We start from the raw sequence: 23,457 nt of genomic DNA on the forward strand, positions 1-23,457 counted from the left end.
GATGTATATTGTATTCTCATTCAGCTTTCCTTAGTGTAGGTTTTTGTTGTTCTGTCCCTGCTAGTTTGTAGCAAGCTTAGACCCTTGTAATATTTTGGTCTATTTGACAGCACATCTCTTTGGCTGAAATCTGATGGAGATGTAAAATATAAAACGTGCGACTGTCACTTCTCAACTGTTCATTTTTTTGACTCTTGTATTAAGAAAAAATCTATTAGTTGTTTCTCTGTGGAGAGTGATGTGAAGTAAAGAAACTTATTTTGTAGCCTTATTTCTAAATTTCATTCTTGCTGGTGTCTTCAGATTAATGATTTGATCTATGTGCAACTTTCATATGTGGAAGAATTGAGACAGATGTTCTCATAACAGGAACTGATGAAGAAACAACAAACTCATTTATACTCATCATAGAAAGCTGAAATCTAACTTAAATAAACTATTAAAGCTGTAGAATAAAAAATCCAAAGACTGAGAAGTTGTCTAGTGGCTTGCATAGATTAACTGTACATTTTTGTTAAAAATAGCAGAGTGTGAATTGTGGTTGTCACCACTAGATGGTCCTCTTACAACACTTACCACTCAGCATTTCTAAAACTGCATTTATTCTCGAACTGATTCTACAGGTGTATTTACTGCAACACTTAGTGAGGTGTAGGAAGCACAAAAGCACTTTCTGAAAACCTCTATAGCTAAGAGTGTTATTTATCGAAACACTGTATTCTGGTGGTTGTAGAACGTTAGCAAAAAGGTGAGATGAAATTGATTCTTACTTTCAGCAGAACTGTTACAGGCTCAGGGCTGTGAGAAATGAAACTATGAAATCCCTTATAAGTTTAGCTAGAATTCTCAACAGGGCTAATGAAAATGTTTAAAAATAGTAAATGGAAAACACCTACAAAGATGAAAATGTGGAAGTCAAGCATAGTGTAGGCAGAGTTTGTTGTGACTTGGAACTTTTAAATCTGTGGCAAAGGATTATAATGCAGATATTTACATTTATTTGCTGCTTTTGCTAAATGTTTGTTCCTTGCTGTCTCTGAACACTGGTGCTAAAATGAAAGCAAGAAACTATCAAGAAGGGGCATATAAAGATCACCTATTGATTTTATATTTAAAAAACTTAAATATAAAAGTTTTTTAGCTAGTATTGTTAGCCTAGACTTTGAAAAGTTGAACTTAACTTCAAGACACTGCCTTTGTTATTTAGAATGCATATCTCCTTTTCATATTTCTGAACTCTTCCTCATGGTCTTAGAGCTATAAGTTGAGTTTGTCATCCAGTGCTTCAATTCTAGCATATGGGTCATTTTAGAAAGTATGATTAATGATAAAACCATGAGTCAGTAGTGCTGAACCCTGGTTTTCAACCAAGTGAACTCTTAACCTAGCCACAAAATGTCACAGCCCTTAAGTAATGAACAGATTGTAAACTTCATGGTTACTTCAGATATAAAATTTAAAGACCTTGAGGGTACTCTATCTTAAGCTGTCTTTTTTTTTATTATGAAAATGAAGGTGAAAAAACATATATCTTTAAGATTTATGTTTTACCCTTACTTATGGTGAGTACTCAGCTTTACAAAAATTTTATTTTATATAAACCCATTCATCACAAAAGTTTTATAAGGTCAGGTTGTACTATTATGGCATCATGCAATTACACCACCAGAGGCTGCTCTGCTAAGAATTCAGCTGTCATTATATGAAGTGATGTTTGCTGATAGTTTAAATTATCTTGGAAAGTATTTTCTGTTTTCACATCTGCAGTGTGTTCTGAGTCTTTATGAGTCAAATACCAATGACCTGGTATTTGGCTCAAGCTCATAGTTTAAGATGATGAGCTCATTAGAGAGGTTAAGTTTGGAGGCAGCCTGGGCTGTTGCAACCCCAGCCTGGCTGGGTTTGTGATCTCAAGGAACATGGTCTTGGCAAGAAGCAAAGTCAGGACCCTAGCTTTGGAAGAGTGAAGTTCCAGACATCTAAGGAGTTGGTGAATGAGATGGCCTGAGAATCTGTCCTTAGGGACAAAGTAGCTGACTAGAGCTATCACGTGGAGCACAAACCTCTCCATCCCAGTGTGAGAGAAATCAATCAAGGTAGGGCAGACACCGGCATGGATGAGCAAGGATCTAGTCCTCAAACTGAGAAGAAAGAAAGAAATGTGCAGCCAGTGGAAACAGAAGGGAGGTGACCTGGGGAGAGTACAGGGATATTATTCACATGTGTAGGGATGGGATCAAGAGTGTCAAAGCACTGATAGAACAGGACTTAGTGAGGGATGTGAAAAATAACAAGAAGCTATTCTGTGAGTATGCAATGTCAGAAAAGAAAGGTTAAGGAGACCAATAAATGACAAAGGAGAACTGGTAACAACAGATATGGAGAAGAGTGAGGTATTCAATGAGTTTTTGCCTCAGTCTTCACTGGCAGTGAGATTTCTCACATCTCTCAAGTGTCTGAACATCTAGTGGGAGTTGGGAGAGCCAAATTCCTCCTGCAGGTTTGGGACTACTTGATGAATAGCCACAAGTCTGTGGGGCCTGATGGCATGCATCCCAAGGTCCTGAGGGAACTGCCTGAGGCTGTTGCAAAGTCACTCCATTTGAAAAATCATAGCAGTCAGGCAAAGCCCTGGTAACTGGAAAAAGGGAAACACCTCTCCTATTTATAATTAGAGTAGAAAGGAAGATCTGGGGAACGTCAGACTAGTGAGCCTCTCCTCTGTGCCTGGTAAAATTATGGAGCAGATCATCCTGGAAGCAGTGTTAAGGCATGGCTTCATGAAGGCCAAATCATATCTGACCAATCTGGTGGCTTTCTATGATGGAGTTACTGCAATGGTTGACAAAGGACAGTGAATGGATATCAGCTACCTAGGCTTCTCTAAGGTGTTTGACATGGGCTCACATGACATCCTTAATTCCAGACTGGAGAGATGTGGATTTGCTGGATATGCTATTTGTTGGATAAGGAACTGGCTGGATGGATGCAGCAGGAGAGTTGTAGTCAGTGGCTCTATGTCCAAGTGGAGGCTGCTGACAAGTGGTGTTTCTGTCTTGGGAGCAGTGCTCTTTAATGTCTTCATCAATGATCTAGGCAGTGGGACTGAGTGCATCCTCAGCAAGTTTGCAGATGACACCGAGCTGTGTGGTGTGATTGACACACCTGAAGGATGGGATGCCATCCAGAGGCAGCAGGACAAGCTTGAGAAGTGGGCCCATGGGAACCTGACAAAGTTCAACAGGTTGAAGTGCTGCACCTGTGTCTGGGCAATCCCAGATGAATGAAGACTGATGGGAAGATGAACTCATTGAGAACAGCCCTATGAGAAGAACTTGGGTGTTCTCATGGATGGAATGCTGGAAGTGAGGCAACAGTTTGCACTCACAGCCTGGAAGGCCAATTGTATTCTGGTCTGCATGAAAAGCTGTGTGAGCGTCAGGGTGAGGGAGGTGATTGTCTCCCTTGCGAGAGCCCACCTGTAGTGCTGCTTGCAGTTCTGGAGTCCTCATCACAGAGAAGACATGGAACTGTTGGGGCAGGTCCAGAGGGCAGGTCCAGACAACAACAGTCAGAGGGATGGAGCATCTCCAAAAACAGGCTGAGACAGCTGGGATTTTTCAGCCTGAAGGAAAGGCTCTTGTGAGAGCTTCTTGTGGCCTGACAGTATTTAAAAGGGGCTTACAGAGAAAATGGAGTGTGACTTTTTACAAGGGCAAATAGTGATGGGACAGATGGGAATGGTTTTATACTAAAAGAAGAGAGGTGTCCCATCCCTGGGATTTTTCAAGGCTGGGTTGGATGGCTGGGTTTCCCCTGAGCAACCTGGCATAGTGGGTCCCTACAATGGGCATTGACATCATCTACTAGATCAGGTTGCTCTGAGACCTGTGCAGTCTGATTCTAAATATTTCCAGGGATGGTGCATCCACCACTCTAGTGGTGGACAAACCTGTTTCAGTGCTTGACCACCCTCCTTGTTAAAAAAGTTCTTCCGTATGTCTAATCTAAACCAACATTTTTTTTATTAAAACCTTTACCCCTTGCCCTATAACAGAATGCTTTTCTAGAAGTTTGTCCCCATAAATAATTGTTGTACTTGGCTTGTAAACCCTAAGTGATGGATTTTTTTTTTTCTGATTGAAAGCTTCTGATAAATAAGTCACTGCTGATTGAAAGCTTCTGATAAATAAGTTGCATGTTTTTCCATTTTTAAAAGGTATGAATGGAGTGAAGCAAGTGAACTGCATATAGTGTTTTAGTTGAGAATTTATTTTCTTATTCTTCTTTATCATACAGTGTTCCTCCAGTTCAATTTCTAAGGCATAAATCTGATATAATAGATATGGTCAAGTCTTATTAAGCAATATTCCATATATTATTTAGTCTTAAAAAAGTTAAAACAATGTTAATTGAAAAACAGTGAGAAGGGGTTTTTTTGGTAGCTAGGTAGTGATTGGATTTCGAGACAATATTGTTACATTTTGTGATTGATATAATTTGGTAATAATTTTGTATCATTCCCATGTTTTATTTTTTATGGTTACACCAAAATCATGTTATTTTAATTAAAATAATGAATTTGATCAGCTCTACCTGTGTCAAATTTTGGTTAATCAATTTACCATTGCTGACATTAGTTGTATGAAGTAGTAGTAGTAAACTGTTGTAAAAATATTAAAACTCCTTATAGATACATAATCACCCTGAGATTAGTTGAGATAATTATTACCTGCTTAAGATCTCATGAATTTACATATTGGCACAGTAAAAGATTTGCAGGGAATGGGCATTAAGCAAAACTAATTTTTTACTCAGTGCAAATAAATTAATATTACTTAATAATTAATTTTTATCATCTTTTCCTAACATGATGTTTAGATAATTAGTGCTGAAGTTACCTTAATTTTGTATGTACAAGATACAGAATATACTCTGACCTGTGCCTTGACTTTGTCATGCCCATATTGAAGGTATTTAGACATGGTATGTTTTCCTGCCTGTAGAGAAATCTGAGAAAGAAGACAGCAGTTTGGAAAATGAATCCAACTCCTACTTTACCATTTTCTGTTGGATGGTTTAGGACTTAGTCACTTTATACTGTTAGCCTAAGTCCTTCTACATCTTGAGAAACAGTCAATGTACTGCTTGTGCCTGACTGTTCTTAAAAAGAGATTTACTGGTGCAGACCCTGCTTATAAGAAATGATGGTATTATGCTTTTTATAGGGGAAGAAAAGTGCCCTTATTACTTCTTTGGAAAAGTTTGCAGATCAAGCCACAATTTCATTCTTTGCCTTGTTTGCCTTGAGTCAGATGTGACTTATGTTTGAGGAAAGTATATGCAATAAATTTCTGCTGAAGTAATGTGAAGAGTAGAGGAGGGCTTTAAAGTAAAAACAAAGCCACTGTTACTTGAAACTAAGGCAGCTTTACAGATTATCACATAAATTTCCTGTGGTCAGTTGTGCATTAGACTGAATGCTGAGCAGGATGGTAGCTCATATAAGAACAAACATCAGTGTATAAGGAGTGAATATTAAAGTTCTCTACTTTGAGGCCTGGTGAATGAAGTGCATGTTTCCTGAGCTGCTCTCTGAAGTGCTTAGGAAGTGTGTGAATGATCACATGCTCTAGGGGGGGGACGCCCTTTCCCAGGTGAGGATTGAGTTCTGTGGTTGTTCTTCAGGGTGTAAGTGGTACATTAAGGTGGGTGTATAAAACACTCTGAATGCTTCTAGTTTTCTTTTTAATAAAAAAAAAAAGTTTTTTTTTTTCAATTTTAAAGACTTTTTCATCTTCTTAAGAAGTAAAAACCCAGCATATTGATAGCTCACCAGTGGGGGACACAATCTATTGAGTTGCTCTTGAATGGAATACTGATTTTATTTAGTGATAAGCAAAAATCATAGTTTAATAACTTTGCTTCAATAACTGCTGAATTATTTTTGAATAGCATTTCCTTACAGATAATGGTTTTGAACTGCAAAAGCAGTGTTATTGCTTTGTGTGATTCCACACACTTGCATTATCTAATAGTTAAATAATAGGGGAATTAACCACAGTTTTCTATAACTCTTCAAATGCATTGATAAATGATGTAGTATTGGATCCCCCTAGTAAGCACAGGCTTTGAAATGTACATTTTCATCTGAAACCTTAATGCCTTAATTCAGCTTCCAGAGTAGTTCAGATTTATTTGAAGTTGTTTCATGGATACTCTACCAGTAAAGGCAGATAATAAAACAATAGCAAAGGGAAGGAAAAAAGAAAATACAGCTTTGACATGAAAATGTTACAAGTAGAAAAGTGTGAAAATACCTTGAACCTATCTTTTTCTCAGCAAATGGCCTTGAATTCATTTTACTTTTATTTTAGCACTGGCCTAGAGGCAAAGTATGTTTGAGTGTTACAACAAAGAAGGTGCTATATGGAGGAATTTTTTTAATAATGAAATACAACATATGCATAAGCCATGCAACCTTGTAACAGGAAACTTTGTGAGGAGGGTAGACTGTATTTAACTTTTCTACAATTCTGCAAGAATAAATTTATTAGGTGTTAGTCAGAAAAAAAATTATCAGCTGAGTTTTATGCTGTAAGGTTAAATGATTCTTATGACTTTGTTTAAACACTGGAGCAGTATAAATTCAATCTTTGATTTATTGGCTAGTTCTGTAAAGGAGCAGGATATTTAACTGTTGCCTTCCTTTTAAATTACTTCTGCATAAGGACAGATTTTTTGAAAGGTTTGGGCTTTGAATTTTTTTCATGAAATAGATTTGGTGATGACTACTTCTAAATAGTTTCTCACTCAACTTTGGAAAACTGCTAGTGTTTTGTTTTGTTTTTTTTTTCCCCTATTAATAATTGAGTTAGACCTTCTCTAAATTGAAGACGTGAATGGAAAAATAATCAAGGAAAATGTTCTCTGAATCTCTTACCATCCATTCCCTCTTCTTAACAGTAATGATTGTAGCCTAATGATCACAGCCTAACTGAAGTAAAAGGTCTCATTGCCTTCAGTTGGCCAGAATTTTGCCTTAGTTGTGAATTCCTAGATAAATCTCCTAATCAGCAATTTGTTTAAAAAAAGAACTATAATTTAAGTGAAGTAAAATCAATTGCAGAAATACATAACTTTGAGAGCAGTTGTATATGTAAGTGAAATACTTGTTTTTCAAAACTTAGGTAAATTCTGTGTGACAGTTGGTCTAATTTCCCTTGTTGAGGTATGGCACCCAAAAGTGTGCAGTTACTGTGCATGGGTAGCATAAAATGTTTTGTATCTTACATGCGGGGTTGTGGCTTCTGCAGTGCTCCTGCCAAGAGTCAGTGAGTGCAAAGGCAAACAATAATTACCTCATGTGTTTTTAATAGCACATGTATATTAATAATGGCCCAATCTGACTTTTGTCTTTTGATGACATATTGTTGACTCATTTTAATTCATCGTCCTACTCTGATCTCCAGACTCTTCTTCTTAGTGCTATTGCCTGCCATTCTCTGGTTTCCTGTGAGTCAATTGTCTGAGATCACATCAGATGTTTTATTTCAGTTTAGAAATGCTGTCTCTAAAGTTTAGAAATGCACTATATGTTATTACCCTGTCTGGTAAATAATTTGGCATGATGAATTTTCTGTTATTTCAAACCTATGTACAGTTTTATTATTTACATATGTACTTTCTTATTTAAATGTTCCAGCATTTCATGTGAATGCATTTGTCTATAAGATTTGTTTGCTGCCCCATAATTTTTCCTCCAAAAGAATGAAGTTTTAGTTTCTAATTATTTAGTCTATTTTGTCTTCTCAGAGGGTCTTTTAGAAGAGTGTGTATGTAGCTTTTGTTTATTTTTCCAGTGGTCATCAATGATTACTCCATTACAAAAAAAGTCTCCAACCTATAGGAATTTATTTGGAGAGTCACCAAACCCTTGTTATTTGCTTTCCTGGAGGGTTGAAATGTATCTTGTACAAACTATAATGCTTTATATTAATTTTATTTTGGTGCAAATCACTCCTATCAAAAATTGCTCTACTACATCACTGTGGTAGCTTAGTCCCTAAGTACCACGCAACTGCTCACTCACTTTCTCCCACTTCACCCTGGTGGACTGGGGAAGAGAATCAGAAAAAGGTAGAACCTGTGGGTTGAGACACGAACAGTTCAAAATTGTAAATGAAGTATGATAGGAATGATAATAGTAATAAAAAGAAGAGAGAAATAAAACCCAAGAAAAACAAATAATGCACAGTACAGTTGCTCACTACCCACTGACTGATGCCCAGCCTGGCCCTCATCAGTGATCAGCCCTTTTACAGCCAACTCCTCATTTGAATGTTCTCAGTATGTTTCCAACAGTCTAAAAATACAGGATAACAAATTGTTCCTGTGATGTCTTTTCTAAGATTGCCAAGAAGGAAACTAGTAGGATGGTGTTTTTTTTGATAGACATGTAATTCACTGAGTCATTTGACCACAAAGTAAGAGTTAAGCTTTTCTGTATGTTGGTTACTAGCCTAGGATATATATAGACAAATGACTTGAATGTGAAAAGTGGCTGTGTTTCCTTGGTGTTTTTTAGCAAATTAAGTCAAGCTGTTTATTTCTAATTTTTTAGGGTATATTTAAAACTTCTTGAAGATATGTTGGACTTTCATCTAATATTCTGTACGCTAAACCCTCACTTTTGTGTTGTAAGCTTCTGACCATCTGACTTGGTTATAAATATTCTCAATGAGTTCTTTGGATGTGAATGCAGTTATTCAGGAGATCATTCTTCAGTACATATCATTAACAATTCTTTAGCTCAAAAAATTAGTAAATCATCACATCGAAGGCGTAAAGTTGGAAGATACCCCTGGAGGTCATCTAGTTCACAAACCCTGCTTGTCCTTACAGCATGTTAGTTGGCTTTGTTTCCAGATGGCTTTTAAATATTTCCAGGGAGGGAGACTTCACAGTCCCTCTGGGCAGAATAGTCCAGTGCTTAGCCACAGCCTTACAGTAAAGAAGTTTTGCCTCATGCTCAGGTGGAACTTCCTGTGTACATCAGTTTCTGCCCATTGCCTCTCATCCTATTGCTTGACACTGCTGGGAAGAGTCTCGGTCCATCCTCTTGACACTCTCCCTTCAGATATTTATTATATATGTTGATGAGGGCTCCTCTCAGTCATCTGCCTGAAACTAAACAGGCTCAGCTCCCTCAGCCTGTCCTCATAGGAGAGATGACCTCATCCCATAATCATCCTTGTTGCTGTCCCCTGGACCTGCTGCAGAAGCTCCATGTCTCTCTTGTACTGGGGATCCCCGAGTTGGACACAGCATTCCAGATGTGGCCTCACGAGGGCTGGGTAGAGGGGCAGGATCACCTCCCTCAGGCTGCTGCCAATGCTCTTCCTGATGCATCCCAGGATACCATCAGCATTTTTGGCCATAAGGGCACACTGCTGGCTCATGGACATCTTGCTTGTTTCCCCCAGGTCCTTCTTCACAGAACTGCTTGGACAAGCTGTCTTGGACCCCTTGTCCCTCTAGGGCATGTTCCCCTGGGATTCTTCAAGAAGGTCCCTGAAGAGGCCAAAGTTAGCTCTCCTGAAGTCCAGTGTTGTGATCCTACTCACTGACCTCCTTCTTCCTCACAGGACACTAATGATCTCACGGTCACTGTAGCCAAGGCTGCTCCCAACCTTCACATCGCTAACTATACATTCTGTGTTTGTTAGTAAAGTCCAGCAGCACACCTTTCCTAGTAGGCTCCTTCACCACCAGTGCCAGAAAGTTATTGTCAGTGCTTTCCAAGAATCTCCTGGGTTGTTTATGCCTTACTTGTGGTTCCTCCATAGATGTCCAGGTGGTTGAAGTCCTCCTCCATGACAGCCAGGACTTGTTACTATGAAGCTACTTTCAGCTGTCTATATAAGACCTCATCTGCTTTCTCCTCCTCCCCCTCAGGCAGCCTGTAGCAATCACCCACATCAGTGTCACCCTTAATAGTTTGTCCTTTAATCCTAACCCATAAGCTCTCAACTCACTCATCATCCTCCCTGAGACAGAGCTTCGTGCAACAAAGTAGTTTGGGAAGTGCTTAGCCATCATGAAGCTTCTTAGTCTAAGGAGACTATAAAAGGAGAAGTAGGAGAAAAGATAGGGAATTTCACTGGGTTTTAACAGTGGGATCGTGTAGTTCTGTCTCATTGCTTTCTGAGAACAAAATTTTCAGGTCTGTTTTAAATGGAATTTTAAACTTGATAGATTTATTTGATGATGGTGACTTAAGGTCTTACTGATGACTTTTGAAAGTATCAAAAATATTGAAAAATAGGACATGCATTCAGCTTCAGCTTAACTCAGTGAAAGGTCTGCTGTTGATTTATGATTCACTATAAACATCCATGTGCCTGAACTATTCAGTCAAGTGTTATTGATTTTGAAGGGCAGCTGGTGACAATACTTGTTTGTGGGAGATTTGCTAGTTCAGTAGAGTTGTTCTGTAATGTTTATATAATGTATGATAGGTGTAGAACTTTAGATGAGAGCAGAAAATTCACAGAGTGGAATTTCTTCTGCTTGCTTTAGAAAAAGTGTATGCCAGTGTTGTAATGCCTGTATGAATGCAAGGCTCTTAGAAGAAGATTTCTGCAGCTGCTAGGGCCTGAAAAGTAGTTACTGAACAAGTTAGGGCAACAAGCAGAATTTAAGGACAAGAATTTTACCATCTCTTCATGAATCATCATTATTCAGGCTATATCCAGGCATACAGCCATTTTCAGGACCTCCTCTATTTATGCTATATATAATTAACCTTCTGCATTGAAAAAAAGAACACATTTGAGTGACACCACTTTCACAGCTGCTTGAACATTTTTACTGAGGGTATTTCTTGAACTAGGTGGAAACATTCACTTTTATTTGTAGAAAAAATTATTCTTAATATGGAGGTTGTGATAAATTTTTGTACTACAGTCTGTTTAGAGAAAGAGACTTTACCTGTCATGCATACACAGTGCCAAATACTATGTTTCTTTCAGTAGGCATTTTAGTATGTTGGATGTTGCAGCTATGATACTTTGGGATCTTTGTACTGCATGCTGGTCTATCCTACTCCTTTTATCCATCCTAGTGTTTTTCCTAAGGGTTCTTCCACCGTCTTAGGTTAAGATGACATTTAAAGGCATAATTCCCAAGTAACATAATTTAACTATGTCATCTTCTGTGGCAAGACTTGAATCAAGAACAAAGGAGAATATCACAAGTCTCTAAGGGATTAACAGTGCGAGTGAGGGCTGATTGGCCTTTGGAGATACTTCAATAGTTCAAGAGTCTCTTTCCATCTGAAATCCTCCTTATGTTTTATGGCAGGCAGAAATCTACAAGAGATTGGAATTCAGTATGACAGGTGAGAGAAGCAATGACATTTTTTTTCTTGTGGCAGCTCTGACTCCATGCTTTACTATGACTTGACCAGGAAGGCTCCTTACAGAGAGGGCTGTTACAGAGAGAGCTTCTGGGACTTATGAATATGTTGGGACTTATGAATATGTTTTACTGCAATGCTTTAATATCCAGAATGGTTTAAGAAATAATTCAAGCTAACATCAGTAGAAAAAGGACTTACATGTTTTCCTTAAAAGGAAAGGACATACATGTTTTCGTTAAACACTTAGTTTCTCTTGAAAGCCTTCTCTTCCTATCCACTACTCTATTTTTTATTTCCTTCCCACTGGAGTGATTTTTCAATTCCAGCAGAAAAGCACCCAGTCAGTGTCATCTGGAACGTGTGTACACTTTGTGCATGGGTTGGGAGGGGTACTTGCATTAGCACAGAGCGATGCAGGGCAGTTTTTGTCTTTGCTTGTGTTCAGGGTACTGGCAGTCAGATCCTCTGGCCTAGGATGAATGGCCACAGCTGAAGCCCTGAACTTTGAGCCTTTCTGTAGTTATGCAAGGAGCAGCCACCAGACCTCCAAGCTGGTAAATTCAGAGTTCTTTTTGAATGTACACTGACACGTGCTTTGTGCACTGGGTTAGGGAGGTAATGTAAGACTTGCCTTTTACTCAGCATACATTATTTGAAGAACTGTTCAAGTTATTTTCAAATGGTGTTTCTATTTGCCAGACCTGATCCCTGAAGTTCTTTTCTCACAGTTGCCCCAGATCTGCTTTACTAAAGGAGCTACACTCAGCAGCAAGTTTTCCAAAATGGGTTTGAACTGGAGAAGTCTGTGTTCTCTATGCTGTGAGAAATATCAGGGGCAAATTTCAATGAGGAAGGAAAATGAAAGCCACTTATTTGTTTCAAGTCAGACAGGAACTTGTCTTCCTGTCTGTGAGAATGTAGTTTATGTGCATCACTTCACTGGTCACTTTTTTGTCATATGAGGAAAGCATTTCTCATGTATCATTAAAGGGATTTGAGGCTCCTGAGTGTCTTGTAAATGCCAGTTTATATTTTAATTTTATTTCATTGATGCTGATGAGTATTAGGGTAGCTATAGATCTAATGGTTTCAGGAACTCACGTTTTAAGAGAGGAACTCACTTGTTGCAGTAAAAGTTTAAATATGGACTACACTGGACAAATTCAGACTAGCTTTTTTTTGTTTATTAGTACATTAGTTTTAGAACATTGTTAGATGTTAACAGCATGCTGGCCTAAAGGAAAATGTCTTCGAAGGTGGGGTAAAACGGAATGACATAAAACTATCTTAGTTTAGATTTCAACCAATCACACTAAAACAAGACATATTGACAAGCTTTCCATCCAATCTTATAAAACATACGTAAGAATAGTTAAAACAAAGACTGGTTCATAAAAGACAAAGAACAGAGCTCTATTCACAGTAACCTTCTAAAGATATACATTAAATAAACTTGTTGCCATCCTAAAGCCAAATCTACAGAGTCTTATTGTTATTTGTCACGTCTACTGCTTGGGAAACTTTTCTGCTTGCTTGGGAAACTTTTCTGCTGTAGCAGAACTTCGGGCCACATCTTGAGGCCTAAATACTCTTTTTTAACCATTTCCTAAAAACCCTCTAACTTTATGGATTCCCACATTTCCCCCTTTCTGTTTGACTCAGAATTAAAAAATGTGATGAACACTATTCATTTAAAAATGTGGCCAATTTTTGAGATATGTATGCGGGACTATTGTCAGTTTTTACTTATTGGGGTACACCTAATGAAGCAAAAGTTTGCAGGAAATGATGACAGGCATGATTGCTGGTTTCACCTGTGTGAAGGGAAGCAAAAACTGCCTAAATACTCTTTTTTAACCATTTCCTAAAAACCCTCTAACTTTATGGATTCCCACAGATGCCTCCTTCCACACGAGGCTTTTTTAGTGAGGCATTTGATTACCATTGAAGACAGTTAAAGCTTTCTCTGCTGACATCTTCCTAAACTCTGTCATTTTATGTAATTTAAACATACATAACATTGTTATTTTTTTCTGTGACTTAAATTGTTTTATCTACAGTTTTAATTTTTCATTTGTAATTTTTCTGATTTCCAATTTATCCCACTACAGTTTTCATTGCCTGATTTCATGTGGTGCTCAGGCCCTGTGATTACATAATGTACATTCGATGAAAATGATTTGCTGCCAGAGGGGAAGCTCAGAGTACAGGAAATCATTAACATGCAAAAAAACTTGAGCCCCAAAATAGCTTTAATTAGAAGCTTATTTCAAAGAACTACCACCTGCCTCTCGTTTTGTCTTTGCATTAGCTCTAAAATACATCGTGGCTTAAAAGTGTGATGTAAATATATTCATAATTGGAATATATTTTTGATAATAAAACTACAAAACAACAGTAGCTAGTCTTGTGCTTAAAAGTAGCACTCTCTGACTAAGGGACATTCCTGTTGAGATGCAAGCTGCTGAAACTATGTAGAGTACACTAAGTGGTACCATCTGATGTGCAGAAAACACTGTGGTTTATATTTTCACTTCAAAATGTGTCACTGGCAAGGCCAACTGGCTGCAATAAGCTTTTTGAAATGGGCATTTCTGGTTGAGTGTTTGGAGGACTGCATTTCTCAAAGTGAAGTGTAACAACTCCATTCACTACACACACATTAAAAACAAATGGCTGAAGGAAATAGGTTGATCTATGAAAAGTGGGAAATAAGAGTTCATGCACAATTTAATGTTTTTAAATTGTGCTTTACATGTAATAGTTTGGATAACTAGAGTTTGAAGCACTAGGACAAGCTAGTTAAAATCTAAATTTGGAAATTAGCCAGTAGGAACAACACAATTATGATGAACAAAGTGGTGGACATATTAATAATAAGTGCTGCTGTGCTTTTAAAAGCCAAAAGAGTGATTGCTGATTCAGTCTTGTGCCTCTGTTTCTTTAGACAGTACAGTTCAGTACTACAGTGTGCTTGCAGATCATTGCTCTAAAGAACTTGTCATATTATGTCATGTCATATCCTATTGTGTCACTACTGTGTACACAGGAGAGATGTTAACAACGATATTTGTGTGTGATTTTGGTTATGCACACTAAAGATGAATGCTTCCATGTTTCACATGTCATGCAGCTTCATATATATTGCAGGAAATGCTGTAGTGCTTCACTTCATCACTTTCATGATCTTAAGGAATTGGTAAGAAGACTGATGTTTATAATATAGAGAGGAACAGAAGCTATTACTGTTTGTTACTTGAGCAGCCTCAACATATGTAATGACTTACTTTTTTCTGTTATTTGAATTGTAAAATGTCTACTAGATTATCACTACTAGATTGTATCTGCTATAGTTTTCATCAGAAGAGTAGAAATTAACAACTTAATTGTATATTTTAGACAAGCTTAAACTCTAGATTTTGGTCAGCAGTTGTCTAAGAGACAGTTTTCTTACTAGTATCAGTATAACCAGGAGTACCTGAAATTTAATTATATTAAAAAATCAATAAGATTTCTGCAGTAGTAAGGGCATTCACTTTGCAATTAATGTCTTTTACTTTTGGTCTATATAAAAAATGCTTAGAAGTTTTCAAAATGTAATAGCAATTTGGTAAAAATTTAAACATACATAACACTGTTATTTTTTTCTGTGACTTAAATTGTTTTATTTAGTTTTCGTTTTTCATTGTTGTTTTTTTTTCCCCTGACTTTGTCTTTCTATGTAAGAAAAGATGAAAAGCAGTCAGCCTTAAAACCCCTAAAGTACAAGTGTGTTCTACCTCTGTGCCCTTCAAAATAAAAATTTCAATCTACTATCTGTAATTGATTTGTCTTCAGGTTACAGGCGCCAGGGAGTTCCCCTGAAGTTAGATATTGACAGTTAAAGTTCAGGAAATAGAGCTATCGGACAGCTGCAGATTTCCTTTGTAGCACACTACTGATGGAAGGAGAATTCATAGGAGACTGTGGAAGGGGATTTGAAAATTCTCTATACCCAGACTTACAGGGCTGCATTCTTGAGAGAGGTGTAAGATGGAAGTGGAACCAAACAGTTGGCTGCTGTAAAGTGGTGAGGGGGTTTACAGTGTGCCTGATGCTGAATGTGATTTTGAGGTAACAGAGGGAGAAGGGCTGTGGTCAGACACCTGTGTTATGAAAAACTGTTTTCTTGCACATCAAACAAAAATGCCACTAGTTATTTGTAGTAGCCAGTGACTATACTTCAAAATAACCATATCTGAGAGAGTGTGATGACAACCAGTGGGCTGGCACCTTTTACTAGATATCAGTGTTTATACTAGTTTCTAAGAGAACTTTTATAGGTTAATAATTATTTTATACAGCTGGCTCACTCATGCCCTTTCTAGACTGCATCAGCAGTGTGATAATAATGTCAGCAGCTGTTGGGAGGTAGAAGCTGGGTATCTTTATCATTGATAGCATACCAGTACAAAACTGCTCAATTTTCTCTGCTGGTTCCTAGTCTTGTCTGATCAGGAGCATGTGATAGGACTAAATCCTGTGAAATTTCACAGCATAGAAGGGACAGAAATCTACTGTAGATGCCTTGGAGTAGTTCAGAATAAAAGAGAGAATGACTTCTTTGAATGTCTGATTTGAATGATTCTTCTTTTGATATCATCTAGTCCAGTCCCACTTCCTGAGCAGATTTGGCTAGAAGTTGCTCAGGATTGTGTTCTGTTGTATTTTCTGTATGTCTATGGGAGAAGAATTTACAACCTTTTTGAAAATGGGCTGTAGTGTTTGATGACCTTCACAGTAAAAAACACAACAATCAAAAAACCCAAAACAACACAAAAACAACAAAAGCACCCCACCAACAAAAAACCCCTCCAACCTATGTTCAGATAGAATTTCATGTGATGCAGTTTGTTACTGTTTACTTTAGTACTGTAAGTGGATGACACAGAGAAGAGTCTGTCTTGCTCTTGTCTTTTCACTAGAGACTGAAAGATTCAACTTTGCCTCAACCAAATGAGCAATCTGAATTGCACTTTCAAATGTCCTTCTTATTATGAGTTTGTTGTATGTAATAGGGTTTATGATATGTTATGAATTATATGCAAAATCTGGAACAAAAGGATTTTTAGACAATGGGAAAATCTGAAAAAGAGATTAAGAAAGTAGGAAGGACCCTGCTGCTTTATCTTCCTTCTTTTTTTTTTTCTTCTTTGTTTTTACCCTAAGCTAAATTTTTACTGTGTATTTCAATCACAAGGACAAGTAATACAATATACTTTCTGGCCTTTTACGCTATTTACTTTTAAGTAGTTAAAGTTTCTGTGAAGAATCACAGTGGAGATGAACAATGTTTTGCACTGTACATTTGTTACATTTCAGATATTGAATATTTCTTTGACTTTTGTTACCTTTTTGGAACTGTAAGAATGAAGTTTTAGTCTATTTTTGTTTTGCTTCACCTTCCTTTGTTAGAAAACTTATTAAAGGATTGAGGGTGAAACTTGTAGAACAGACAATTTATTTGGGTTTTTCATGCATACAGAATCATTCCTTAGACAAAATAGAGTATTTTAATTGAGGTGAATAGACATTTGGAATTACATTTGAATAGACAATAGACATTTGAATATTTCATGTAGTGTTTGCAAGGTAAGAGCTAATCTATGAATTCAGGAGAGATGCATCTATCAGCTTCAGAAAGAGTTAGTCCTAATGGTATAGGTCTCTTTGAATGCCTAAAAAATACTGTTTGTACGAGTTGTTACCCTTGCATATGAAGTGCATAATCAGCTTTTGATCTAAGAAATCTTCCCAGTGAGACTTTGAATTTAGATTGGTGTACTTGAGGCATGACAAGCCATGTCTTATGTCATGTCTTATAGCTGCTGAATAATGCATGAGGCTTGAAGTAATTTACTTCAAGCTGCAATTTTTTTATTTGATGTTTTTTAGGCTTGCTGGTAATACAGAGTTGGACTTTTTTTTGTTTTTTCTTTCCTTAAGGACAGAAAATGTGAATGTAAAACATGGAAGATATTACAATTTTGCATTATTTTCACAATAATACATATTTGTGGGTCTTACTGTTATGTTGCTTAAGTGGACTTGAAATAGAATTGGTTAATTTAAACCACAGTTGTTATGACTGCTTGTAAGGTATGGAAGCATTTAGGAACCAGAATAATTTAGTGTTTTGGGAATATTGAAACATTTCTTTAAACAGAAATTATAATAGTTATATCCTTAGGAATTTTGTTTTGAAATAAAGTGTCTTGCTGCTTTTTAAAAAATGCATTCTGAATGTTATTCCCCTTCACAATCTAGTTTGTTTATTTTAGAAAGTAAGCTTTTATAGAGGTTGGAATATTTAGTGTTTTTCCTCATAGTAAACACTGCCATAAATTAAAATTTATTTTTGTTAGGATTACTTATGAGTACAATTTTAATTTACTCACGGTTTTAGAATGAAAATGACACAAATAACATTGCTTTGTTTCCTTTGTATTTCTTTCTGTTGCTTCCCTTAGGTCGAGACTTGATCTGCATACAGTCCATGGATGGGATGCTCATGTTGTTTGAACAAGAAAGTTACGCTTTTGGCCGCTTTTTACCTGGTTTTCTTCTGCCTGGTCCTTTGGCTTACAGCTCTCGCACAGACTCTTTCATTACAGTCTCTTCTTGTCAGCAGGTTGAGAGTTACAAGTAAGTGTTTATATTCAGTAATTATAGTGTACTTTGGTGGTATCATTTACTAGGAAAACACATTGGAAGTAATCTTGTTTAATTTTTAATGCCTTTGCTGGAGTATCCAAAAGCAAGTAGTTGCAGGAAAGATGTTATATGCTGCTGAGTGATGACTGTCTCAGTACAGTCATAGAAGAAAGTGTGCTGTGAGTCCTGAGGACTTTATGGTCCTATTTTGTTTTTATAAAGGTAGTAAGTCTACTAGTTTATCAAGGCTCTGTTGCTCCCAAGTGCCAGGTTTTTGTCCTTGCTTCAGTTCAGCCTAGTCTGTGCTTTCCGCACTGGAACATGGATGAAACTGTTGTGAGCTGTTTTAGCTTGTGACCATATTAAGTTTATGGGTTCAATATTTAGAAAAATAGAACAATATGGAAAGTGAGGACTGTACAAGACATTTCCACTTCCTCCAAGCAGAGGGTCTGTGTATTATAAGGCCAACCAGACACAAATCTAATAGATAATAAGAAAGAGAATGTGAAAGATTTTAGTGGACAGGCAAGGGAGCATTTGTGTTTACTGTGGAGGAGCAGCTTGAGTCCATGGGGCTCTCTGATGCAACCATCACGTTGAGAGTTTATCAAATATCCATCTGTTTAGAATCAGATGGATGCTTGAGCAGTGGGACGTTGTGGTGGATGTCAGCTGTGAAGCCTTTCTCAAACAAGATGTTTCCCCATTGCAGACCCTTGTTCTCACAGAGGACTAATGTTAGGGTTATAGAACCTCTATCCCTAGCAGTAAGTTGGGGTGGGGTGTTGTTTGAGGCAGAGCTACTACCTGTGATGACAAAAATCCACACCCCCTAAAATGGATGAAAAAGTGTCAGAGCTGTCAGTCTGCTCTGTAAGAACAATAGTTGTTCACAGTTCTAACCAGCAGGCAAAGATGGGTGATGATGATACTGAAACCAGTATTTCCTTAACATCATCATCCTGGATAGAGGGACAATGCATGTCCTGAAATTCAAGGACAATGTCAAATTTTTGGAAGTGGCTCATACAAAAAGGTTGGATAGGGTGGCCATTCAGAGGAATCTCATGAGGCTGAAGGAATGGGCAAGTACCTTAAGGAATTTTTTCAGAGGTAATCATACATTTTGAAGAAAATAAGAATGCCCCTTTTTATAAATAATGCCATGGGAATCTAATCCAGAGAATGTTGGTTAAACACAGTGCTTTGTCACACTACCCTGTTTTGTCACCTGTGGTTCTCAAGGAATATTCTTTTTATTTTACTGCTTAAGATTAATCAGATTATAGATATCATGTATTGTTGTCTTAAAACTGGACAAGACATACATGCTGCAAGTAAAAGTAATTTAATAAACAATTAATAATTTTCCTAAGAATTTAAATTCTAATACAATATTAGAATAAAATTGTAATATAATCTATTAATGCTGTCAAGGAATAAAGAAACATTTTTTCCTTTAAAATGAACATCTCACATGTTTAAACTATGTTCAGATTCTTGACCTTTACAAAAGATGTGGCTACAATTATTAGTCAGTCTGTTATTAAATCAAAAGTGTGCCATCCTTACTGTAGGGATATAGTTGTAAAGGAATTTTTCACTTGGTTATTGGTCTTTAATGTCAAATGTTAAGACACTAATGGAACTAATCTCTAGTGTGTGTCTGAAATATTAGGACATTAGAACAGAGTTAAGTAATCCTTTTAAAGTGAAGGAAATAGATATACTAAGGAGAGAAGAGGTTATTTTTATTGTATTGAATAAAAAATACAGCAATTCCATCTAGTGCTTTTAGCAGAACAAGTTGCCAAACTTCAAATTACCCATTTTCTTATAGATCTTACAGACCAATTGCCTCATTTGATAGCAATTTTTGCTGTGTTGGTCCTGAATTCTTTCAAGATCTATAAGCAAAATGCCTCTTATATGCTTGATGTGATAGCTGAATTGAAAGTTTGTGTTGGTAATCTGTGGCTTGAGTTTTTTTTCATTACAGACTATATGCAGGTAGCTGGTATCTAAATATCAGTATGTATTGCTGTTTGATGTGAGCTTGATTTGAAACCTCTGTTTTAGGTCTCTGATTAGTTATTTAAATGTTATTGTCCTTTCCAAAACTATCAGTGAAATATGGTGAAGAGAAAATTTTGTTAGGTCAGGATCCTTCTGGCTCCTTTACTCAATTTATTCAGTGATTCTGTGAATCTGCAACTTCTCTTATAAATGTGTTAAACTGACAAAGGAAAGTAAATTCTTTCTTACAGAGGGCAGTTAAAGACATTCTAGTTGTACTAAAAGCAGCTTTCTCAGTATTATTAAATAGTTCACCTTAAACAATTAGATTTTTTTACTCCAAGTACACAGTTTACCTTTGCAAGTAAAACAATTTTAGAGACTAAAATCCTTCAGTAGGAAGCAGAGAATCAGTGGATAGTTAGGGTTGGAAGGGACCTCTGGAGATCATCTAGTGCAAGTCCCCTGCCAAGACAGGGTCACCTTGAGCAGGTGACACAGGAATATCCAGTTAGGCTGTGACTGTCTCCAGAGGGGGAGACTCCATGACTCCCCAGTCAGCCTCTGCCTCCTCCCTCAATGTAAAGAAGTTTTTCCTCATGTTGAGGTGGAAATTCTTGTGCTTTAATATATGACCATTACACCTTGTCCTTTTGCTGCCCCACAATACATTCATGGAATACGAAGAATATTGTTGTCATAATTTTAAATCTCCAACTTTGACAATGAAGAAAAATATGAACTATTTTAGATTGAATTGGAACATTCAGAGTTGTGTTGCTTTAAGCTTCAGAGGTGATGGTACTCCATGACTTTTTGGATCAGTTTAACTGGGGTCTTATTCTATTTCACTTACGTAGAAACCTTCAGTATTCCACAGATTATCTATGAGCATACAGAGGAAATGGGGTAGATCAGTGCGTTAGGATACCAGCACAAATGCAGGAAACAGTTGCAGAAGAATCAGTGAGGACGCAGTTTGAACACACAACTTTACATAGTTGTAAAGAGGACAGATAGATGTGAAGAGCTTTTATGGCAGTTGGTGTTTGTTCAAATGTCTTCATTGCCAAGTTTTCTTAGCATGGTTTGTTGGCAGTTAAAATAATAAAACCTCCCCAAAACTTTCAACTTTTGCTAAATGTGCCACCTACTCATTTCAGTTTACTGTGGTCTCTTAGATTGGAGCCACTTTAGTTTACTTAATGGAGCTGCTTGTAAGTTTCATTATTAGATAAAGCAGTTTGTATTTCTGAGTGGTTTAGAAGTTTTTTGAAAGCTTAATAAGAGCAAGAAGAAGTAATTTTTTTATTAGAATTCCTATTTTATCATTTGATAATTTGTTTCTTCTATCTTTGTGGTCTGTACTTCTATATACTAATATTTAGACAGTTGAATTTATTTTAACTCCACATAAAATCTGAATAGAAATGCTTGTTTTAATTCTACCTTTACATTTAACTGCTATCCTACACTGATGCTAGTCTTAACATCCCTGCTGACAGTAGGCTTGTTGCAGTAGGCTTTCTAACCATCCTCTTAGGCTGTGATTTTACTGTGTATGTGTACTCATGATAATATTTTATTTTTTACTTAATGTAGAAGGTAACTACAAAGATACAATTCTAAAAAAATATTTTTAACTGCCTGTAACAGATACCAAGTGCTGGCATTTGCGACAGATGCTGATGAGAGACATGACACAGAAGAGCGAAAACTCAGTTCTGGAAAAAGGCTTGCGGTAAAACCCGTTTATTTTACATCCCCTGTATGGACACTGCACACATATTGAAATGGCTGAGACTAGGTAGTGAATGGAAACATTGTCTACTGACAAAGGACCTCATCCAAGTGCTGCTAAAGGCAATGGAAAGACTCCAGTAGATTTCTATTAAGGTTTCTTTGGGCCTCAGTTGTTTTAGGCTGGGCCTTAAAACTTGCTGTTGTTCTAATGAAGAAAAGAAAAACAACTGCAGTGAAAATAACTATTTCCAGGGCAATTTGTAATGCAGAACCTACACTGTAGTAAAATAGATAAATAGGTACACCTGAATTATTGCTCATGTTTTTAAATGAAGTCTGATTGTGACTTTGTGTTGTAGAAAATTAATCTCATTCTCCTTGGGGAATCCTTTGTACTTAAAGTTCTCAGTGAAATGTTTCCATAAATAATGTCCTGAACTCTTCCCGTCAAGAACCTGTGGATTCAGTAGTCTTTTGGAGGTCCCTGTCACTAATTTGTTTAATATTTGAGCTGCCTCTTCTTGAGAGGAAGAGAATTTAATTCTCTGTGGTCCTGCAGTAGAGTTGCTTGTCTTCTAAATATACTGCATATATAAAATGCTAGAGTCATCATATTTCAGGTACAACAGTAAAATATTGGGAGAGCATCTTCCTTCCTAATTGTAGAATTTTTCAAATACACCTAGGCTGAATCCTACATATAGAAGTAGGAGAAGGCAATTTATAAATTAAAAACCTGGAGACTTCATCAGATAGGCTGCAAATGAAAGTTTTTTGAAATCCAAAACATGAAGCATGCTTGGAAACAAACTTAATAAGCTGGGCTTTTCCCTTAAACTTTTAAGCTGGCACTTCCAGTTTCATATATCAGATATGCTAGGATATTTGCTGACACATTCTATGCTCTTTAAGCAATATAATTAATACTATATATAGTATTATATAGGAAGTGCTGACACTTGAACTTTGATATTCTTTTACTTCAAAATTCTAAATTTCTGTTTAACCAACTTGGCAAAAGTCAAAAGCATTTTTTGCATGTGTGTTTAGTTGAAATTTCTCAGAGGAGCTGAAGAAACAAACCAATGAAATGTGTCAATAAGCAGTAGTATTGTTTAAAGACAAGTGAGGCAGGATTTCTAAGTAGTTGTTTATTACATCAATGTACATAGTTGGAGAAGGAAACAAACTATGGCATACAGCAGCATTTCTCCAGATTAAAGGATGTACATGAGTGACTGCAAACATAAATATTGGTTTACACACCTAAAACATTTATCTAGTTTTCTATTTACATATATTGGTAGAATCTGTTGTCACCTTTTGCTCTTTATCCTTGTCCTTTAATAACCAAGGACATGTACAGAGGCAGATGAAAGTTATTCTAAACATCTATTCTTGGATTCATTCGTTAAAGTATGGAGCATTTCCATTTTGAATGAGATGTGTATTTTTAATTCTAAACGTACTTAACTGTTTGCATAGCAAACAATTCATGACTATTAAGATGTTTTTCCTGCTTGAATCACATTAAGGAAAGTTACTGACTGCCCTCAGAATAAGAGGATAATTCTTATCCA

The 23,457-nt window shown here is 36.8% G+C and overlaps 1 protein-coding gene across 1 annotated transcript in view; it reads left to right on the forward strand.

Annotated features, from left to right (window-relative positions):
- BBS9 (Bardet-Biedl syndrome 9) overlaps positions 1-23,457 on the forward strand; it is a 295,956-nt gene that overhangs the window by 14,188 nt on the left and 258,311 nt on the right. The window contains exons 7-8 of the mRNA XM_074540268.1: positions 17,932-18,106; positions 21,791-21,875. Coding sequence (XP_074396369.1) covers positions 17,932-18,106; positions 21,791-21,875 — 260 coding nt within the window. The remainder of the gene's footprint in view (positions 1-17,931; positions 18,107-21,790; positions 21,876-23,457) is intronic.

This window comes from Zonotrichia albicollis, chromosome 1 (genome assembly GCF_047830755.1).
Source record: "Zonotrichia albicollis isolate bZonAlb1 chromosome 1, bZonAlb1.hap1, whole genome shotgun sequence".
Classification (NCBI taxonomy): Eukaryota; Metazoa; Chordata; class Aves; order Passeriformes; family Passerellidae; genus Zonotrichia; species Zonotrichia albicollis.